At 45.4% G+C, this 19,148-nt stretch overlaps 2 protein-coding genes across 5 annotated transcripts in view; one reads left to right on the forward strand and one right to left on the reverse strand.

Moving 5' to 3' along the window:
* LOC146643447 (uncharacterized) overlaps window positions 1-13,853 on the forward strand; it is a 19,626-nt gene extending 5,773 nt beyond the window's left edge. For 2 of the 4 annotated variants that reach the window (XM_085396440.1, XM_085396443.1), the window contains exons 2-5: window positions 8,829-9,035; window positions 9,118-9,312; window positions 10,396-10,602; window positions 12,258-13,853. In XM_085396440.1, coding sequence (XP_085252566.1) covers window positions 8,832-9,035; window positions 9,118-9,312; window positions 10,396-10,602; window positions 12,258-13,355 — 1,704 coding nt within the window. In that variant the 5' untranslated portion in view covers window positions 8,829-8,831 and the 3' untranslated portion in view covers window positions 13,356-13,853. Of the gene's footprint in view, window positions 1-8,810; window positions 9,036-9,117; window positions 9,313-10,395; window positions 10,603-12,257 lie in introns of all 4 variants that reach the window. The other 2 variants (XM_085396442.1, XM_085396441.1) reach the window with 2 other exon arrangements.
* A 379-nt stretch (window positions 13,854-14,232) lies between these two features.
* nelfe (negative elongation factor complex member E) lies at window positions 14,233-19,063 on the reverse strand. Its single transcript, XM_085396444.1, has 11 exons — window positions 18,948-19,063; window positions 18,573-18,658; window positions 18,290-18,359; window positions 17,818-17,963; window positions 17,617-17,691; window positions 17,496-17,533; window positions 17,121-17,404; window positions 15,731-15,875; window positions 15,553-15,607; window positions 14,606-14,708; window positions 14,233-14,509 (listed from the first exon to the last, which is right to left on the reverse strand). Exons 2-11 carry the CDS (start codon window positions 18,645-18,647, stop codon window positions 14,430-14,432), a joined length of 1,071 nt encoding a protein of 356 aa, XP_085252570.1. The 5' UTR covers window positions 18,648-18,658; window positions 18,948-19,063; the 3' UTR covers window positions 14,233-14,429.
* Window positions 19,064-19,148: the final 85 nt, after the last annotated feature.

A 19,148-nucleotide genomic window follows, 5' to 3' on the forward strand; every position in this document is an offset into this window, starting at 1 on the left:
TCATTTCCCCCCTAACCTTGGTTACAGTCCCAAACACATCTTATTATCACATCCTCACACATCACCAACTTACGTTGCTCATTAACGCACACTTCTCACGGGATAACCAATTCTCTGCCAGTAATCTGGAGCAGAAAAGCTCAGGTGCTTTGCCCACGTCTCTCCCTGGACATAGTCTCTCATACAAAGCGGTGGGGTGACCTCTACTGGCCACTCTAAAAACTACAGGTGAACTAACAACTGAACAGAATAAACCCATAACTACGGGGCCTTTTGTACAGCCGCCCCCAAATGTATGAAGTACATTTGCTCACAACAAAAGGCAATTTTACAAACAAAGTTACGGTGATTGTCCTTTGCCTTCGTCCGGGAGGGCAGGCAGTACCACCAGCCTCGCCACAGGTCGGGTGAAGGTCCGGTCCTTCACCTTGATGTCAGCAGACCTGATGTGCCCGTCGGGACTGGGGTGGACTTTGGAGATGCGGCCCACGAGCCAGGAAGCGCGAGGCAGCTGAGGATCTACGATCATCACCACCGAACCTTCTGTGACATCTGCGGGGGATGACCTCCATTTCTGCCGAACCTGCAGGCTTGGAAGGTACAGCCGGATGAATCGAGACCAAAAATGGTCAGCCAGCACCTGGGAGTGCTTCCACCTCCGGCGACTCAGGAGCTCTTCTTTGGGATAAGCCACTTGAGGAAGTGCTCCGTCAGGCCGCCCCATCAGAAAGCAGTTGGGGGTCACTGGATCAGGATCACTGATGTCAGACGGGACATAACCTAGTGGTTTGGAGTTCAAGATGCCCTCCACCTCCACAAGGACCGTGCGGAGGACCTCTTCTTGAAGGGGTTGGGATCCTACTGTAGTGTAGAGTGCCGTCTTGACAGACCTAATCTCCCGCTCCCACACTCCCCCGAAATGAGGAGCCGCTGGTGGATTGAAGTGGAAGACGATCTTATGGGGAGCCAGGAGCTTCTGCAGGTCAGAGGTCATGGCTGCAAAAGCTGCTCGGAGTTCCCTTTCTCCCCCACGGAAGTTGGTCCCTTGGTCCGAGTACAGCTCAGCTGGAGTTCCTCTCCTGGCAATGAAACGTCGAAGTGCCATTAGGAAGGCATCTGTATCGATGGAGGTTAGGACATCAAGGTGGACCGCTCTGATAGTTAGGCACTTAAAGATGATGCCCCACCTCTTCTCCACACGGCGCCCGATTTTGACCTCAAAGGGTCCAAAACAGTCCACGCCTGTCGAATAAAAGGCAGGTTTGTAAAGGCGGAGGCGCGCAACTGGCAGGTCCGCCATCTTGGGAACAGTTGGTCGAGCTCTCCATCTGCGGCACTCAAGACAGGTCCTTTGAAAACGCCTAACTGCTTCCCGGCCTCTCAGGATCCAATGAGTGCGCCGAATCTCCGCAAAGACCCTCTCTGGCCCTGGATGGCGCAGGCGACTGTCGACGTCCTGGATGAACAGGCGGGTGACTGGATGTGTCGGATCCAAAACTAAAGGATGGGAGCTGGTAAAGGCGAGATCTTCAGAGCGGCGAAGACGTCCACCTACACGGATGACCTCATTCTCGTGGTCGAACTCAGGGGATAGTGCAAGGAGACGACTGCTGCGACTGATGGATTTCCCCTGCTTAAGGAGTCGATACTCCTCAGGGAAGCTCTCCTGTTGAGCTTCTCTCAGGACATCCATCTCTGCTCGAACATAGTCATAAGCCGATGAAGTTCCACCGCCTTTGGCCGCCCCATGCAACTGCGTAATAGCCGCTTCCAGCAGCTGTGTCCAGGTGTCATATTTGCTGAAGTTCGAAGTGGCCGGGTCGAAGGTGGTAGAAAATCCACAAAAGGTCTCTTTACGGAGCTCAGATGGGCCTGGAGGCTCAGCCAGGGGTGCCACTTGGCTCTGGAGGCCACTGTTCTGGACCTAGGAGCAGGAAAGGAGGCCCTTGACTCCATCTATTGGGTCTGGTGAGCTCGAGAAGGGACTTCCCCCGGGTTATATCATCTGCGGGGTTCTGGGCTGAGTCCACATAGCGCCAGGTGTGCGAGTGAGTTAATTCCTGGATCTCAGCCACGCGGGTGCCGACGAAGACCTTGAAGTGGCATGACTGGGACCTCAACCAGGTGAGTACAGTTGTGGAGTCAGACCACAGCACTATTCTCTTTATGTCCAGAGTGAGCTCATTTTTAAGGAGACGGGAAAGATGAGCTCCGGAGAGGGCACCACACAGCTCAAGTCTGGGCATGGAGAGAATGCGTTTAGGGGCAACACGGGAGCGAGCCATCAGGAAGGCTAGATGTGAGCTGCCATCACCTGTCACTGTTCTCATGTAGGCCACTGCGCCATAAGCCTGCTCTGACGCATCACAGAATATGTGAATCTCTCTCTCACTAACTGACTCCGTGATGTGCTTTGGGAGATACGGGCGAGGAAGCAGGACTTGTTCAAGGAACGGCAATTCCTCTTCCCAGGTTTTCCACTGCTGGAGTAGTTCTGGCGGAAGCTGCGGGTCATCCCATCCCCTCTGTTGATCCCAAAGGCGCCTCACCAGCATCTTGGCTCGGGTGGTGTACGGTAGGATAAAGCCCAGTGGGTCGTATTGGCTTGCGAGAACCTTATAAATATTCCGCATAGTGGGGGCGCCATAACTGATTTTGCGGTGTCTGTAACCCAAGGTGTCCGTGGGGAAGTGCCAGCTAAGGCCCAGAGTTGGCTCAGAGGTGTCTGATTTGTCTTGAGTGAGCCAAAGTTCTGCACTTGTGGATCTGAGGTCTTCAGGTAGGTGGCCAATGGTGCTGGGTTCATTACTGGCCCACTGGCGAAGGACAAATCCAGCAGAAGACAGGAGGGCTCTTAGCCTGTCCACTAGGTCCCGGGCTTCTTCAGGGGTCGGCACGCTCTGGAGAAGGTTATCAACATAGAAGCACTGTCCCACAGAGTGACGTAGCGGATCATCTCCTTCCGTGTGGTCCCTGGCGTGGCGCTGCAGAGCAAAGGTTGCACAGCATGGGCTGCAAGTTGTACCGAAGGGGAGGACCTGCCATTCATAAACGGCCACCGGTTCCTCGGGGTGTAGATCCCGCCACACAAACCGCAGGAGGGAACGATCTTCGGGAAGAAGGCGAATCTGGTGGAACATACCTTTAATGTCACCACTGATGGCTACAGCATGCTCTCGAAAGCGAAGGAGAACACCAAGGAGTGATGCGCTCAGGGTGGGCCCAGGTAGAAGATGTTCGTTGAGGGCTTGGCCTTGGAACTGGAATGAACAGTTAAACACAAGGCGATCTTTGCCATTGTGGCTAACAAGGTGGTGAGGGATGTACCATGACTCATCTGCATGAGCAACCTCAGAGGGGGGCACCTTAACCACCGAACCGGCCTGGACCAACTTCTCTATCTCTGCCCGGTAGACCTTAGCTCGTTCTGGATCTTTCTGGAGCCTTCTCTCCACACTTCTCAAACTGGGAACGACCGCGCTAGGGCTAGCTTTAAGGTGTGGCATGTTCTCGCGGCGAAGGAGGGGGGTGGCATAACGTTGGATGCCCTCGACGTCTACGCGAACTGTCTTCTGCTCTAGCAGGCTAACTGCATAGTCATCTTCTCGTGAACGGGTAACCACCTTGCCTTCTGGCACCGGGACAACATCTACCTGCCATAGCTTCTCTACATGTTTGAGTAGCTCACTCACCTGGGGAGGAATGGCGGTCGTGAAGAGGCACTGTTGTGGCAGCGAAGAGGAACCTATAAGGCTGGAGGGACCCTGTAGTGTCCACCCTAACCTGGTGCGCATAGCGGCGGGACCACCCGGTGGACCAAGACGGACAGCTTCAGTTGGAGTGATGAGCTGTGGGTGGTCACTGCCAATCAGAAGGAGAGGTTTGACCTTCTTGAAGGACTGGAGAGGCAGGCCTCGGAGGTGTCTATACTTCCGCTGCAAGGACTCCACCGGGTAGCTGTGCTCGGCTAGGTCGATACGGGTGGCGGTGAAGGCGTTGCGGACTTTGTACTTCAGCTTAGGTTTGCCACCAGGGGAGATCTCGAATGAGACACATGATCCTTGCAGAGTTTGCACATCTTGCCTGATAGTGCGCAATGGAAGTGTCTCTGGAATGCCTTGAAGGTCAAGCTTCTGGGCAGCGGTGGGTAGCAGCATAGTCCTCTCTGACCCATCATCCAAAACTGCGTGAGTGCTCAAAGTCTTGCCATTATGGTGAAGGATGACTGGGACAACCTTTAACAGGACTTGGCCGCTCTCTGTAGGACGATCGAGGTACAGGACGCCCGTAGGATTCTCACCTTCTCGTGGGGGAGCAGACACTAGGCCATGTGCCTTTAAGGGCTTAGAATTCACATCGTGAAGGACCTGCAGATGACGACCCTGACACCGGCTGCAGGGTTTCTTGAGGGTACACTGTGCTGCCTGATGGGAGCGAGCGCAACGCCAGCACCTCTTGTTGATCTTTATCCAGTCTGTGAGCTGTTCGCGACTCAGTTTGACGACCTCCTGACACTGACTCAGGTGATGGGCACGGTTATCGCAAAAGGCGCAGTAGGGTGGCTGCCTAGCTGTGTTTGGAGTGGTACCTGGTGACCTGGGTGAGCTCTCTGCACTGTGAAGGACCGCAACAGAGCGTCTGCTTGGTCTGACATCAGGCTTCTCTCTGGTGATCGCTGGGGTGGGCAAGCCGTCATAGTCCTGACACCAGGATTCGTACTTTAACCAGGTAGCCAGGTCATCCAGGGTGTAAGCCTGACCAGAATGGTTGTACATGCACCGACGGAAATCAGCTCTTTGCTCTGAAGGAAGCTTACTAAGGAGTCGAGCCACATGGGAGCCACACTGGAGTTCAACCTCCCCATCAGGGCCTAAAGTCTTCAGCATGCCCACGAGCGACTGGATGTGGAGAGAGAATCGCTCAAATGCGGCTGCATCCCCTCGGCGGATGTCAGGTGAGTCCATGACAGCAGCAATTCTTCTCAGGGCAAGCTGGTGGGGCTGCCCAAGCCTGTCGTTAAGAGCGTTCATAGTGTCACTGAAGGGCGTGGCAGAATGGAGGTAAGCGTCCGCTATCAACTTTGCTTCCTCCAGGTGTAGATGATCTAACAAGACTTGGTACCTGAAAAGCTCTGAACTCTCCGGGGGCAATAAGTTCTCTAGCGCCATCTTTAGACGAGCAAATTCCCCAGGATCACGGCGTGAGAGCTTGGGAATGCTTGGACGAGGCCCCCTGTAGGTCAAGAAAGGAGTAGATGAGGACGGGGATGGAGTTGACAGTGGTTGCAATGGAGGGGGGTGTGCTCTCGGAGGCGGCGCTGGAGGGTAGGTGATCCTTGGCTGAGGAGAAGTGAAACCTGGCCTAGATTCATGTGGGGGGATGATCTTACTCTCCTGTGCAGCCATAGACTCCCTCTTCAGATCCTGGAGCTCTTTCAGCATCGTATCGATGCGGTCCGCAACTGGACCCTGGCTGGAGACAGACTCCTCCTTGAACACAACAGGAGGAGGTGGTGGAGGCCAGTCCTCTTCCTCTTCAGCAGGGGGTGGCTGGAGATGAACAGCAGGGGCTCTGGGCGGTGGACTGAGCTGCAGACTCTCTACACGGTCCAACAACTGCAGCAAACTAGTATGAAGGGCCTGGACATTAGCCAGCCCAGCTTTCATCTGGTCATGCGACTGCTGGAACAGGAACCTTTCACGTTGTATATCTTCTAATTCTGCTCTCAGTGGTGTGACATGACCGTGTGAGCGGTCATCAGAGGGGTCAGACGGAGGATGGTGGGAAGAACGGGTGTCGCCTCCTGTCTCACTTTCCTCCTGGTAACCTGCACCAAGCCCGGGAAAGTCAGTCTCATAAGCTTCATAGCGGAGGGGACGCCGTACATTACGCCGTGGGCGCGCACCAAGAGCTGAGAAGTTCTGAATATCATCCATCTTGTTAGGGTAGAAGCAGCTTACATCCGGCTCGAAGGACCATTAATGTTGGGTAGATAGCTTGTACTGGAAGGACTGTAAGGTGCTAGTTCAGGTTTGCAGCTACCACTCCCCGGAGTGTCGGCCAGAACACTGCTCAAGGCCCGGATGAATGTTCAGAAGGGAGACAATGAAGACACCGAGGATAGTGCAGACTCTTGTATTGACTTCACACAGTTGAAGGTAACAGAGGTTGTCAGAGGAGCAGGTATTGCATACAGGTTTAGGTGCGTGGGCATGGATGTGTGTGTGTGTGTGTGTGTGTGTGTGTGTGTGGTCTCTGAACGGAACAGAAAGAAAATGCTACATTACTAAAGTGTTCACAACAATATCTCCAGAGTACATCAACATAAACACAGGCAGGAAATAAACTAACATCCCCTTTAATACCATAGGCCATATATTACCCACGACTCACACGTAGACCCCCTGAGAGAGCTAACCAGGTACACAGCTATACCCAACCACACGGCAGGAAAGTTAGCTTAGCTTAGCTTAGCTTAGCACCCGCTAGCGGCACAGACAGAAACATAATCATTTCCCCCCTAACCTTGGTTACAGTCCCAAACACATCTTATTATCACATCCTCACACATCACCAACTTACGTTGCTCATTAACGCACACTTCTCACGGGATAACCAATTCTCTGCCAGTAATCTGGAGCAGAAAAGCTCAGGTGCTTTGCCCACGTCTCTCCCTGGACATAGTCTCTCATACAAAGCGGTGGGGTGACCTCTACTGGCCACTCTAAAAACTACAGGTGAACTAACAACTGAACAGAATAAACCCATAACTACGGGGCCTTTTGTACAGAGGCAAAACTTTCCAGATTCCAATCAAATTGAATCGGATCCTGTATCGAATCAAAATGATTCTACAAATCAGTGACGATGCAGCCGTACTCAGCTTCCTAAGCATTTTCCCTTTCCAGTTCACAATCAATCCCACCCCTAGGTCAAAAATATGTATAGGACAATTGGCCTAATCTAATATTTTGTATGAACCTGTCCAGCTGTCCAGTGATTAAACGACAAGTAGATGGAGGCAGGACTTCACAGCAGGGGCATACTCCATAATGTGCTGTGCATTATCATATGTATATTATATATATTGCTCACTTATTGTATTTACCAACATCAAGGAGTTATGAGCAAAGAAAGGCCACCATAGTGCATGTTTAAATAGGGAAAGTTTATTGATCAAAATGTATTACGCAAATACGCATTACATTTTTTTCAGCCCCCCAATCGAGAAAACAAAACCAATTACATGTTCAAAGCAACGGAACGGTGGCCCAATATCAGAGAGAACTCCACTCTTGAGTGAGCAGTGATAATTGAGCAGTCCGTTTTATTTTGCAGATTCAAGCTGCTCTTCAAAATTTTCACCACCAGATGTCACCGGAGAGGACTGTGTTGAAAAGCTTCGAGTAATGAACCGTTTTTCAATACAAGCTTCAGTGCTTCGGAAAGCTTCATTTGGCCATCACTAAGAGTAACATTAAAACTAACTAGCTGCCGCCATTGTTGGAAACTAAGCTGGGCCGCGCTATGATTTCTGGGACACAGCTGCTTCTTCTTCTTCTTCTTCGGGGTTTAACGGCAGCTGGCATCCTTGTACATGCAGTGCTGCCATCTTCTGTTTCAGTCCGTTATTACACTCTTAAATCCTGCTACTTATTCCTGCGTCTTTTGTGATCTTACAAAGCTTCAAACGACGCGTCGACTATTAAATCAGTCGTCGACGATTTTGATAGTCGACGTAATCGTGACTAGTCGACAAATCGTGGCAGCCCTATTTCTCATGGATCTGAAGTTTTCTTGAGTTTGTTGAGACTCATACATATTGTTGGGGCTGTGCGATATGACCAAAATCTCATATCCCGATATAAAAAATCTATCGTCCGATAACGATATAAATCACAAAAATTTTACATTTTCTGTAAATTCTGTGAATCTCGGGTAGCTGAAGTGTTTCCAGCTGGGCGTCGTGTATCTAGAGTCGAGTGTTTTACCAATGCATTAAACTACACATTTTTAGACATAGGTTGTAACGGCCGCCGTTTTCTTTGAGTATTTATTACACGGCGTGCTGCAGGGAAAAGCCTGTTCTAACGTTTGAGTCTAAGGTTTATTTTTTAGCACCTGACGGCTCTTTTTTTACTTCTCATCGGTAAATACTCTGCATACACTTTCACGTGATTCAGTTTATTTTGAAAAGTCTCAACAGGATCTTGAGCTTTATTGTGAAAGGTTTATGTAGAAAATAAACAAGCGGACACGTGATGGTTTTACCGTCGTTGTTGCTAACGACAACGCATACAAACAGGCACTTGTCGTCCATAGTGTGATTATATTACATATAAGAGAAAGAGAGAACTTTAGGAAATTAATATAGCCACTACAGTGACCATCGAAACGATGAAAAAATATTGCCGTAAACAGTTTATTTTGCAACAGCACAAAACAAACGATAGCGTAAAATGAAACGATCGACGTTTTTATATCGTCATCCGATATATATCGTTATATCGAACAGCCCTACCCTCTTGTCTTGGTCTTGTCTTGGTCTATCTATTCATCCATCCATCCATCCATCCCAGCACAAGCTGATTTCCAATCCTCTGCTGGGATTTCGGTTTCCAAATCTTTGCTCCCAGCATTGACCTTGTAGTGTGGACACTTGAGTATAAACAGAATACAAACCTGTGATATGATATCCTTTCTTAAACCCTCATCACATTACACTGTGTGAGTCTAATAACTGATTTGTGTTGTTAATCTTTTATGAAAGGCTCACCTGTACGTATTTAACGAAGTGAAATCACCTACAGATTCTTGTTTCTCCTCAGAAGATGGAGTTGGTGTTTTTCCGGCTCCCGGGACATGGGAACATGACCCTGAAGCACATGAATTCACTGAGATCCCGCCAGCATTTCTGCGACATCACCATCGTGGCCAGTAACAACCAGACGTTCAGGGGACATAAGGTGGTGCTGGCTGCCTGCTCACCCTTCCTGAGAGATCAATTCCTCCTCAACCCATCGTCCAGGCTTCAGGTAGGCCCCCATCAGCACATGTGAGATTATGGCTCCTATTCAGATTAAATGAAGCTGTTCTGTGTTCATGATTTTTCTCCAGGTGTCGATGCTGTACAGCTCCACAGTGGTGTGTGATCTGCTTCAGTCTTGCTACACTGGAATCCTGCAGTTCAACCCAGAGGAGATCGTAAACTACCTGACGGCTGCCAGCTACCTTCAGATGGAGCACATCGTAGAGCGCTGCAGAGGAGCTCTGGAGAAATATGTCCAGCTGAAGAACCCCAGTCAATCTAAGGTCAGTCAGTAGACATTAATTATATTTCTTCCTGCTTTCTTACCTGGAGTTTAATTATTAATATTTATTTAGTAATTTAGCACGTAAAGCAGTCCAACTATAATTTTTTTTATTTTCTGATTACAGGTTTTTCAACTGGAAATCTTGCACCTTTTTCACCCTAAGCTGTGTGCACATTCTCAGAACTTGCAAAACTTGATAAAGTTTTAGTAGATTTTCTGTAATCCTGTTTGTATGTACTCGGTTCAGTTTATTTATCTCAGTTTTTTGGCAGTCTAGCATCCACAGTTTTCAAGATATAATTTTCAAATTTTGTGAGATGGTAGATACCAATAACAGCTCGAGCTGTTTAATTTAGGTGAAAATCAAGTTCAGCTGTTATAGCTGCCTACCAATATCAAGGTCAAGGTCACACCAAATGTGAAAATCAGTAAAAACGTTATACTACCCACAATTTTGAGTACCTTGATTGGGTTAACATTTAACTTTGAGTGTCATTGTAAGCACCCAAGGTTAAATTCCAAGCAACTATATTGAGTAGTATATCACGTGAACGGGCACAGAGAGAGCTGTACAACACACTTTTTATTTTTTCAACACAACGCCCTATGTCAACACAGTGATGCCATACATTTTCGCCAGATCACACACTGCTTATCTTAAAGGGGACATGAAACGTTACACATATAAAGGCTAATTTACAGGCGCTGGTCTCAAAATGCGACATAGATGTAAAACTGTCCGTGAAGCTGGGTTTACGAAAGAAGTGCTTAAAATTTTTAAAACACGTTTAGCGCCATCGTCTGTCAGTATGAAACATGACGTCATGTGACAGAATCGTTAACTTAGAGGAAAATAAGGACACTAAAACTAAAAATCAGTTTAAGGGGATCCCATTAGTGCTGCTCCTGTTGGCAACAGTGAATTTTACATCAAGAAACTGATTTGACAATGACACAAAAAATATAAATGTCCTATAGGATATATATAACCTACTGTAGGATATAAAATATGCTACAGGAAATTTCCATATTAACAATGCTGACATCAGCGTAAAACATCCAAATTTTATCCTTTTTCTAGACGCCCACAGAGGAAACTGAAACCAGGCCAGTGATCGTCAGCGGCAGTGTCCATTCAGTCGCATCACCTCCACCTAGGCAGCCTTCCCCTGTGCACTCCCACAGCCCTGTAGTGCGCTCGGTGGAGGAGAGCAACGGCGAATTGTCTGCTCAGGGAAGCAGTCAGCTGCATGATGACAGTGCTGCACTGGATGAGGGCTTCATTAAGGTATTTCTTTTTCTAATAACATTTTAGATCACTTGTACTTGTGCATAGGATGTTGTCATGATGTCTGGTAAAATAATTTAGACTAACCGACTTTTCTGTGAGTAAGGAAAAAGATTAATTTTAAGGATAATTTAAAGTCGATCATAACAAAATTTCGAACATTATTACTCAGTAAAGAGGATATAAGCAGCCCATTACTTTTACATTTTTCATTCTTTTTAATTTATTTATTTTTCAGGTGAATTTGGTTTCAGTTCACTTCCCGGTTAGGTTTGTGCATTTCAGTTTAGTTTTTATTGCTTTCAGTGTTTCTTTTTAGGGAATTTGAATTGTCATATAGGGGCCTTTTGTGGACAGGAAGTCAGACAGAGAAACTGCATAGAGAACACAGTCAATTTTCAAAATAAGACGCCTTGCCGGCTAAGTGAATGCTGTCGGCGACAGAGCTGACTTGCACTCGGAATGTTACTGTCATGTACCAAAGCCTCTGGGCTGGTTTACACATTTCCTGTATATTTTTTTTACTTTAGTTCATTTTTGTACAAAGTAAAATAAAGTGTAGTTTATTTGTAATTCAAATAATTTAGTTCTTATTCTAGCATTGGTTAACAGATTAAAGATCATACTGTCAATTATCCCGACTGTAGCATTTTCTGAAATATAATTTGGCTTACAAACACTATATATTTTTGAATGCTGTTCTTTTTCAGTTAAGTTTTGCTCTGTTTCTGGTGTGCGTACTGATTTATGGTGGAGACATGGGGAGATGTCTCCTCAGAGGGGATGCAGTATCAGAAGAAATGTCTCTGTGAGGAGGGGTATAGGAAATTAGATTGGAATAGGATGGCAGTCCATTTTTTTTTACTCAAAATAGAATAAAAATTATATTTGTGGTCATTTCTGTATCCTAAAGAACATGTTGTAGTTTCTGATTTTTCAGTTGTACAAATGATCCTTTGGTTGAACTTTCTTATCCTGTTGGTTCTGCACAGTCCTGCCAAAATCTGCCATAACTCACCCCGACGTATCGCTCTGTAAGGAGACGAAAAGGTTCTTCTTTCACGTGTTTAGTGTTTAGTTTGTCACTTTTATGGTTTAGGGTCAGAGGTCGGGTTTAGGCCAAGCATGGGGAATGTTAGCCTGTGAGATGGAGCTGTTTTGGCCTCTGGTATCTGCTACACTGTTACCCCCCTGATTAATCACTCACGGTGCAGCCTGGAAACATTCAGTGAACTTCAGTCCTAACAGCTTCCCTTAAAGCTACTTGGAGCCATGTGGTCCAATTAAGGAGATGAAGGTTGCAGAGGTGTCCATCCTAATGAATAGAGCTGGAAAAGACCTTAAGGATAATGACAAAAAAAAAATCCTCACAATTTACCGAAGCCTTTGCTCATGTGTCCTATTTTTCTAAAGTGGTATTTAATTTATTCAAGCAAAGAATACGCTTTTGAAAGAACAAGAAAAATCCTGAAAAAAATCATCATTAAGCGTACTGGGCAGGTCGTCAGATCTCACCTTTATGGGAGTAGTGTTAAAAGTGGTTTGGAGTAAGCAGTCTGAAGCACACATGGGTATTTTGATGGATATTCTGGTAGTTTCCGGGCATCATTAGTTGTAGCCTTAGACACCTCACCAAGTCTGCACTTCTCTTACAGGTCCATGCATCAGATGAGGATGAAGAGGCCAGACAGGAGAACTACAATATGTTAAGAGTGTATATTTCTGAAAATGAGCACACTGACAGAGACAGGGAGGAGGAAAAAGGAGCTCCCTCTGAGGTACCTCAAGGCGCCAACTTCTCAGAGACAGAAGAAGTTGTGATTGGAGAAAGTGGCGAGTATGACTTGAATCCAGCAGGTCTCAGTTCTGGAGAGTTTTCAGCAGAAAGTCTCCGCGCTCTAAGTCGAAGAATCTCTGAGACTAATATTGGCCATAGCAGAGGAAGGGGAAGGGGGAGGGGTTTAAAAAGAAAAAGGTGGGTGTCATCTCAGGAGAAAAGACCTATAGGCATCACCCAACACCAGGATCTCTGGTATCTTACATCTGCTGGAGGTGGCTTTGGCCTGGACTACAGCCAAGAAGGACTGAGGGCATCAAGAAATATTGTCACGGTTGAGATCCCAGAGTTGGACTTCAGCATGGGTAGCACACAGGGGGAAAAGGTTTCACCGATACCCGCTAACAGTCTTAACCAGTTCTCCCTGGAAGAGTCTGCTTGTGGTGCTGGTGAAGGGAGTTCAGGGTTGACGACTGTTGGAACAAACGAAGGCAGCGATGAGTCTGTTGCCGTGGTGGGGTCTACTTCCAGCGTAGCTGGCCCTGTAATCTGCGAGCACTGCAACATGACTTTCCCTTCAGCCCATTCCCTCGCAATCCACTCCCGCTCCACTCACCTGCTCTATGCCTGCCCCTGCTGCGGGAAGCACTTCCACCACTCTACGAACCTCACCCGGCACATGGCCGTGCACAGAGGGGCCGGCAAAACGCACCAGTGCCCCCTGTGCTACAAGACGTTCACCCAAAAATCCACTCTGATAGACCACATGAACCTCCACAGTGGCGAGCGGCCTCATCGCTGCGCTTACTGCCACGCCCACTTTGCCCACAAGCCTGCCTTACGTCGGCACCTGAAGGAGCAGCACGGCAAAACCACGGGGCAGAACTCCCTACATGAGCAGGAGGAGAGGGAGAGAGCAAGAGGAGCAGCTGGGAGAATACGAGAGGAGGAGCAAGAATGTCTGGTTACTGAGTAATAAGTCTTGTTACAGACTTCAGGCTTGACGGCTTGTTGCAGTTACATTTGGTCTTCATGTGATCAGTGTCAACACAATGTGGAAATTAAGTGTGTGCTAAAAAATAAATGCCTTTACATTCTGGCTGCCAAATAAAAGACTTTTCACATATAGCTTTTTTTTTTTTTTTTTTTTTAGTAAAAAGGAAGAAAAAAATGTTACTTGACATTATAGTAAAACACTGGTATAAAAATATCTGATGGCTCTGTTTAGTTTGTGACAATGAGTCTGCATGAACAATACCAGGACCCCGAAGCCAAAGCAGAGGAAATTTTAACAGTCCATATTTTTTATTATTCACACTTGTGCTTTTCCTACTGTGTAAAGTGTTCGTTTTAACATTGTTTTTGACTCAGAACTGCAGTCTTCAACTTGAATATGTTGTACGTGGAGTCAGCGCAGTGACTGACTGCAAGTCAAAGAGTCTGTGAATGAGTAAATAAAACAGCTAGAGAGAAACTTCTCTGTTTCGAGTTACTGTTAATCCACTAAAGCCCCACCAACACCTTTTTGCAAGGAGTAGCAAATCAGAAGAAAGTCAATTTGAAGGACAGGAGCTAAACTGGCTTATTGTAGAGCATGAGCTGAATGGTTGATAAGAAAGGGTTAGATTCATACAATTCTACTCCAGAAGAGTCCAAGAATAAAAAACATGAAGCTGACAATGAGGATAATGAGTCTACTTTTTTCCATGAAAACAGATAGCAGGGCACATCTCAGAAGACAAGATGTTTCTTTCTAGAAGGTACTTTTAGAGTCAAAACTGAGTCATTTAATATATAAATTAGAAGTCGCATGTTTTTTTAATATGAATGAGTGACCTACACAAAAGAAAACATTCACAAATACAATTCTTTTACTTTTTGAGCTCAGATGTGTAGTTTCACATGCAAAGCTGCATATGTAGCATTACATCCAGCCTAGAGTAACTACAATGCTCTGATCAAAAAGGCTACTGATAATCTTTTATGTCTTCTACAAAGCACATGCAGCAGGTTAGCAGCTCAGAAACAGAGCAACAAAAACATGGACTTTTCATCCCAGGAAAAGATCTTCACTGTACACCACTTGGTTCCTTTTGTCCCGGTAGGAGCCTTTAGTGCTGTTCTGCACGGCTGTAAAGGAAAGACAGGGGTGACGGTTAATCCACGCTGTGCACACACAAGCTGTTTGATCAGTGTCTAAACGCACAATACGAGTGCTGTATTTACCCAGTGAAGCCCACACAGATTTGCCAGTGGCAGCGTCCAGCATCGGCTGCTTCCTGGCGATGCTGACTTTGATGTGAACGTCTCCCACCGTGGTTCCATTCAACTGTGAAACAAAAAACAGCAAAGCCAGTCCAGCCTTTTAGTCTGCTGTGTAGAAATAAACCAGGCGCCTGTAAAACTACAGCAAGTCTTTATCATTAAGTCATTATTGTGCTCTGATGAAGGCCACAAGGGCAAAGCGCCTGCATGTTTGTGGACATACCAAAGAGTCATATTTACTTTTCCCCCCCTTTAAATTAATAATTGGATTTTTTGGATGATTTCTTAGACTGAAGATGCTCATTTTTGAAGCCAAGCAGTAATCAGTATTGAGACCACCCAGGTAGCTGGAAGATATACTGTCCTCCATGAGCTGCTTGTATTCAACTGAATAAGATAACTGTCCTTTGAAGGAGTTTCCAAATTCTTTAATCGTTTTAACCACTGTCTGGGCCACAGTATGATAACGTTATGCCAACTCGAGGGATCATGCTGACCATGCACCTAATCAAAGAAGATAATGCAGTGTATTCTTTAAAGTAAAGTGTGCGTGTTAGTCCCCATAGAGAAATAGTTCCTCTGCATTTAACCCATTCACCCAGTGAAGCAGTGGGCAGCCGCCAGTGCAGCGCCCGGGGAGCAGTGTGTAGGGACGGTACCTTGCTCAGGGGTACCTCAGGGTCGCCGTTCAGTGGAGTCGAACCCCCGACCTTCCGATCATGGGGCCACCACTCTACCTACTGAGCTATCCCTGCCCCTTTGTACCACAATAAGATATAAAGTCTTATTGTGGTACAGCTTTGCCTGTATTGCAATTTAGACATTCACCAAATCAATACCTGAAAAAAAACAAAAAACAAACACAATAGACATAACAGCTGGGTGGCAGGAAGAAAGATAGCACTAACCTCAGCAACAGCCTGGTCTGCAGACTCCATCTTCTCAAAAGTGATAAATGCACAACTGGACAGAAGAACAAAACAGAAAAGGAAGAATAAATCATCGTCACACTATTTATATTACTGCATGAAAATGCAGGCAGAAATGACACTTATGAGCACACAGTTTTGTTTAAAGCCTCCTTACTTGCGTGGGTTGTCCATCGAGAGATCGATGATGTTTCCGTGTTGAGAGAAAGCCGAGCGCAGGCTGTCCTCGCCGAGCCCAGAGCCATAAACGTAAACGGTGTTCCCCTTTCGCACTCCTCTGCGCTCTGGGTACGAGTCTGACCCTGAGAGTGAAAAAAGCAGACAGGGACAAATCATAAACCAGCAATGTTTTTTTAATGTAGCTTGTTTTTTCACAATTTTATTCTTCCATAAGTATTACAGAAAAATTAACTAAAAGATAAGATAAAAATTACTGGAGAAGTATGGAAGCAGCACTGTGTACAGAATAAGTGACTTCATTGTATTAACATGTACTTTTTGGTCAACACGTTTCCACAAACTAATTCCACTTTATAACTGCCAATAATTGGATTTGTAGCAAAGCTGTTCCCACAAAGCTTTCTAGAAGTACACAAACCAGGGCTATTTTTGGATCTTTTACGAATATCACAGTGGAAACCTCTTTAAACCTCTTTCAAATAACCACTTTGAAAAGAATGATGATCCAAAACACTGCAGCAGGAGCAGTGACAGGAATCCGAGAGAGATCATATTACTCTCCAGTTAGCTTCTCTTCACTTGCTCGAGAAAATGCAGACTAGATTAGTTTGTGCTCAGGTCTGGATCAGGTATTTTGAACAATCCCTCAGTTTTTAAAGCCCACGACGAACTGAGCACCTACCCTCTCCTTAACTATTATATTAACACATCTTTTCTCTTCTTGTATCTTCCAACAGGTTTCTCTGACAGCATGTTCATAATCTTTGGTTAGAACTGGTTAGTGTTTCGTCTGTAAGGCAATCAGCCTTAAAATTTCTTAACCCCTAATTTGATTTTGACCTTTTGACACCTATCAATAAGATTAGAAATAAGCAGACTAGGTCAAGGATGAATTTGTAAACTCTTGACATAGTATATTACAAAAGATAAGCAAGCCTTGGCCAACCACATCTAAATAATAATGGGTTGCATCTATATAGCGCTTTTCGAGACCCTCAAAGCACTGTACAATTCCACTATTCATTCACCCTCACATTCACACACTGGTGGAGGCAAGCTACAGTTGTAGCCACAGCTGCCTTGGGGCAAACTGACAGAAGAGAGGCAGCCATATCGCGCCATCGGCCCCTCTGGCCATCACCAGTAGGCGGTAGGTGAAGTGTCTTGCCCAAGGACACAACGACCAAGACAGACAGAGCTGGAGATCAACGTTCCGGTTACAAGATGAGCTTCCCAACCCCCTGAACCACAGTCGCCCCATCTTTTTATTTCCCCATCTGATTTTTTTCTGAAGATATGGAAATAAAAAAAATGCAAAGAGACAAACATTAGGTCTAAAGTTCACATAACAGAAAATGGTTACTTACGTCTGAAGGGTCCATCTCTCTCTCTTTCCCGGTCTCGATCCCTGTCTCGGCTTCGGTCTCTGTCTCGTTCCCGGTCCCTGTCTCGTTCCCTGTCTCTTTCCCTGTCTCTTTCCCTGCCTCGGTCTCGATCTCTGTCCCGTTCTCTGTCTCTCTCCCTTTCCCGTTCTCCATCCAAATCTCGGTCACGGTCCCGCTCGCGCTCTCTGTCTCTCTCCATGTCCCGGCTGGATGACATGCTGCCTCCTTCGTCCTCATCCCGGTATCGGTCGCTTGAACTAACAAAGCTGCAGCAGAAAACAAAGAAACCAAGTTAGACCCACAGATACAGAATTTTGGCGTATTAAACATGCTGTTCATTATGGATTTGGAATTTACCTCTCATACAGAGACTTCCTGTGGGCTCTTTTTCCAGACTAGAAGAAACCAAAAAAATATGACAATATTAAATTTAACAGAAACAAAGTGGTAAAGCAATGCTTAATGTCCTGTATTATACCTCAGGCTGGTCTTCATCTGTCGAGACACTCCTTTGAAATGGTAAGAAAGCAGGAACTGAGCCTTTTTCAGGGTCCTGTGAGACATGAAGAGCAAAAATCCACCACATGTGAGGAGGAGAGTTTAATAATAATTTTACAACTGCTCGTAAATGCCAGAAATAAGAATTACAGGTCATGCAATGTATTTACTGACATCCCACCTTGAGCTTAATTTCCAGCATTCGAGACCTTTTAAATCCAGAGTTTTTATTCTCAGATTTAATAGCACTGATGGCCCCTGACTTGATGAGCATCTTTGCTTGTTCTGTTGCTGTTGCAGTGTCAACAACAGGCTGGTCTGACAGTGCTTTGACAAAGAAAAGAAACAGACAAAAAAAAGTAAATAACAGTACAACCAGTGTTTAAAACAAGCCACTCCAATGAACAATAATAAAAAATACATGTCTTAGATTAGATCAAATATTCTACTGGTGTTATGTTTAAATTTTACAGTATAAACCTATGAGTCCCATATATGACAAGTCAGATTTTTCCAGTTAGTTGCTGGTGCTTCAGATTATAATGTTGATGTTTACTTTTATTAAAGCCTTATTATAAGAAAGACCAGAGTGATTGAGTCAAAAAAAAAAAAAAAAAAAAAAAGAAATCCAGCGGTTAGCTGGATGCACTTACTCCGTTTCAAGCCACTCTGGTTTGTCTGGTTGGTTGAACTCTGCTTTTTCAAAGCAACCAGTGCCTTTTTCTGAATAGAGAGGTAAAAAGTGTACATACAAAGCTTTATTTGAGTCTTCAGTATAGCTATTTTACATATTCACGTGTGTCTTCGATGTTGGAAGCGGGATGAAATGTTAAATCTCTGTATAGTGTAGCAAAGAGGAAGCTTATATTATGAAAAAGGAATGGTTTCCTGTTTGGAATGTTCCACAATTTAGTACAGACCAAAAACCTTACATACCTTTTTCTTGAGTTTAGCATATTTCTTTTGTAAAGCCTCCTCTTCCTCCGTCAGCGAGCTCGGAAACACCACCATGATGGCAATCACTAAAATGCAGAAAACATGTTTTAATGAAAGAAGAAAAAAAATACTATTTTAAGAGAGGTAAACAAAAAATAACAGATTCCCCTATTGATTTACCACCACCAGCTGGCCACAAGCTAATTAGCCAGAAACCACAACTCGACTTCTTTCAGATAAAATAAAAAAACTGTTCACTCAATCCAGACAGGGTGTAAATCCGAAGTCTACCTCGATATCAAGATACCAGTGAAGTCCTACAGGAGCTATAAAATAAAGAAATGTCCATTATTTTAATCTGTTTTAATCGCTTACCTGCTTCAAACAGTTGCAATGGCTAATAGGAAGAATAACGCCGGCGCGTAAATGTGACGTTGTTCTCTTTATGTTTTGTTTTGTTTTTGCAAAAAAGTTTATAATATTATTTTAAAAAGTACAGAAAACGATATTTCTAACTTATAAAACATTTTATCTTATAAAAGTCTTTGTAATATTTTTTTTAAAGAATTTTATGTC

Source organism: Rhamphochromis longiceps, linkage group LG22 (genome assembly GCF_057381845.1).
Source record: "Rhamphochromis longiceps isolate RC_006_pf linkage group LG22, R_longiceps_female_GT1.1, whole genome shotgun sequence".
Classification (NCBI taxonomy): Eukaryota; Metazoa; Chordata; class Actinopteri; order Cichliformes; family Cichlidae; genus Rhamphochromis; species Rhamphochromis longiceps.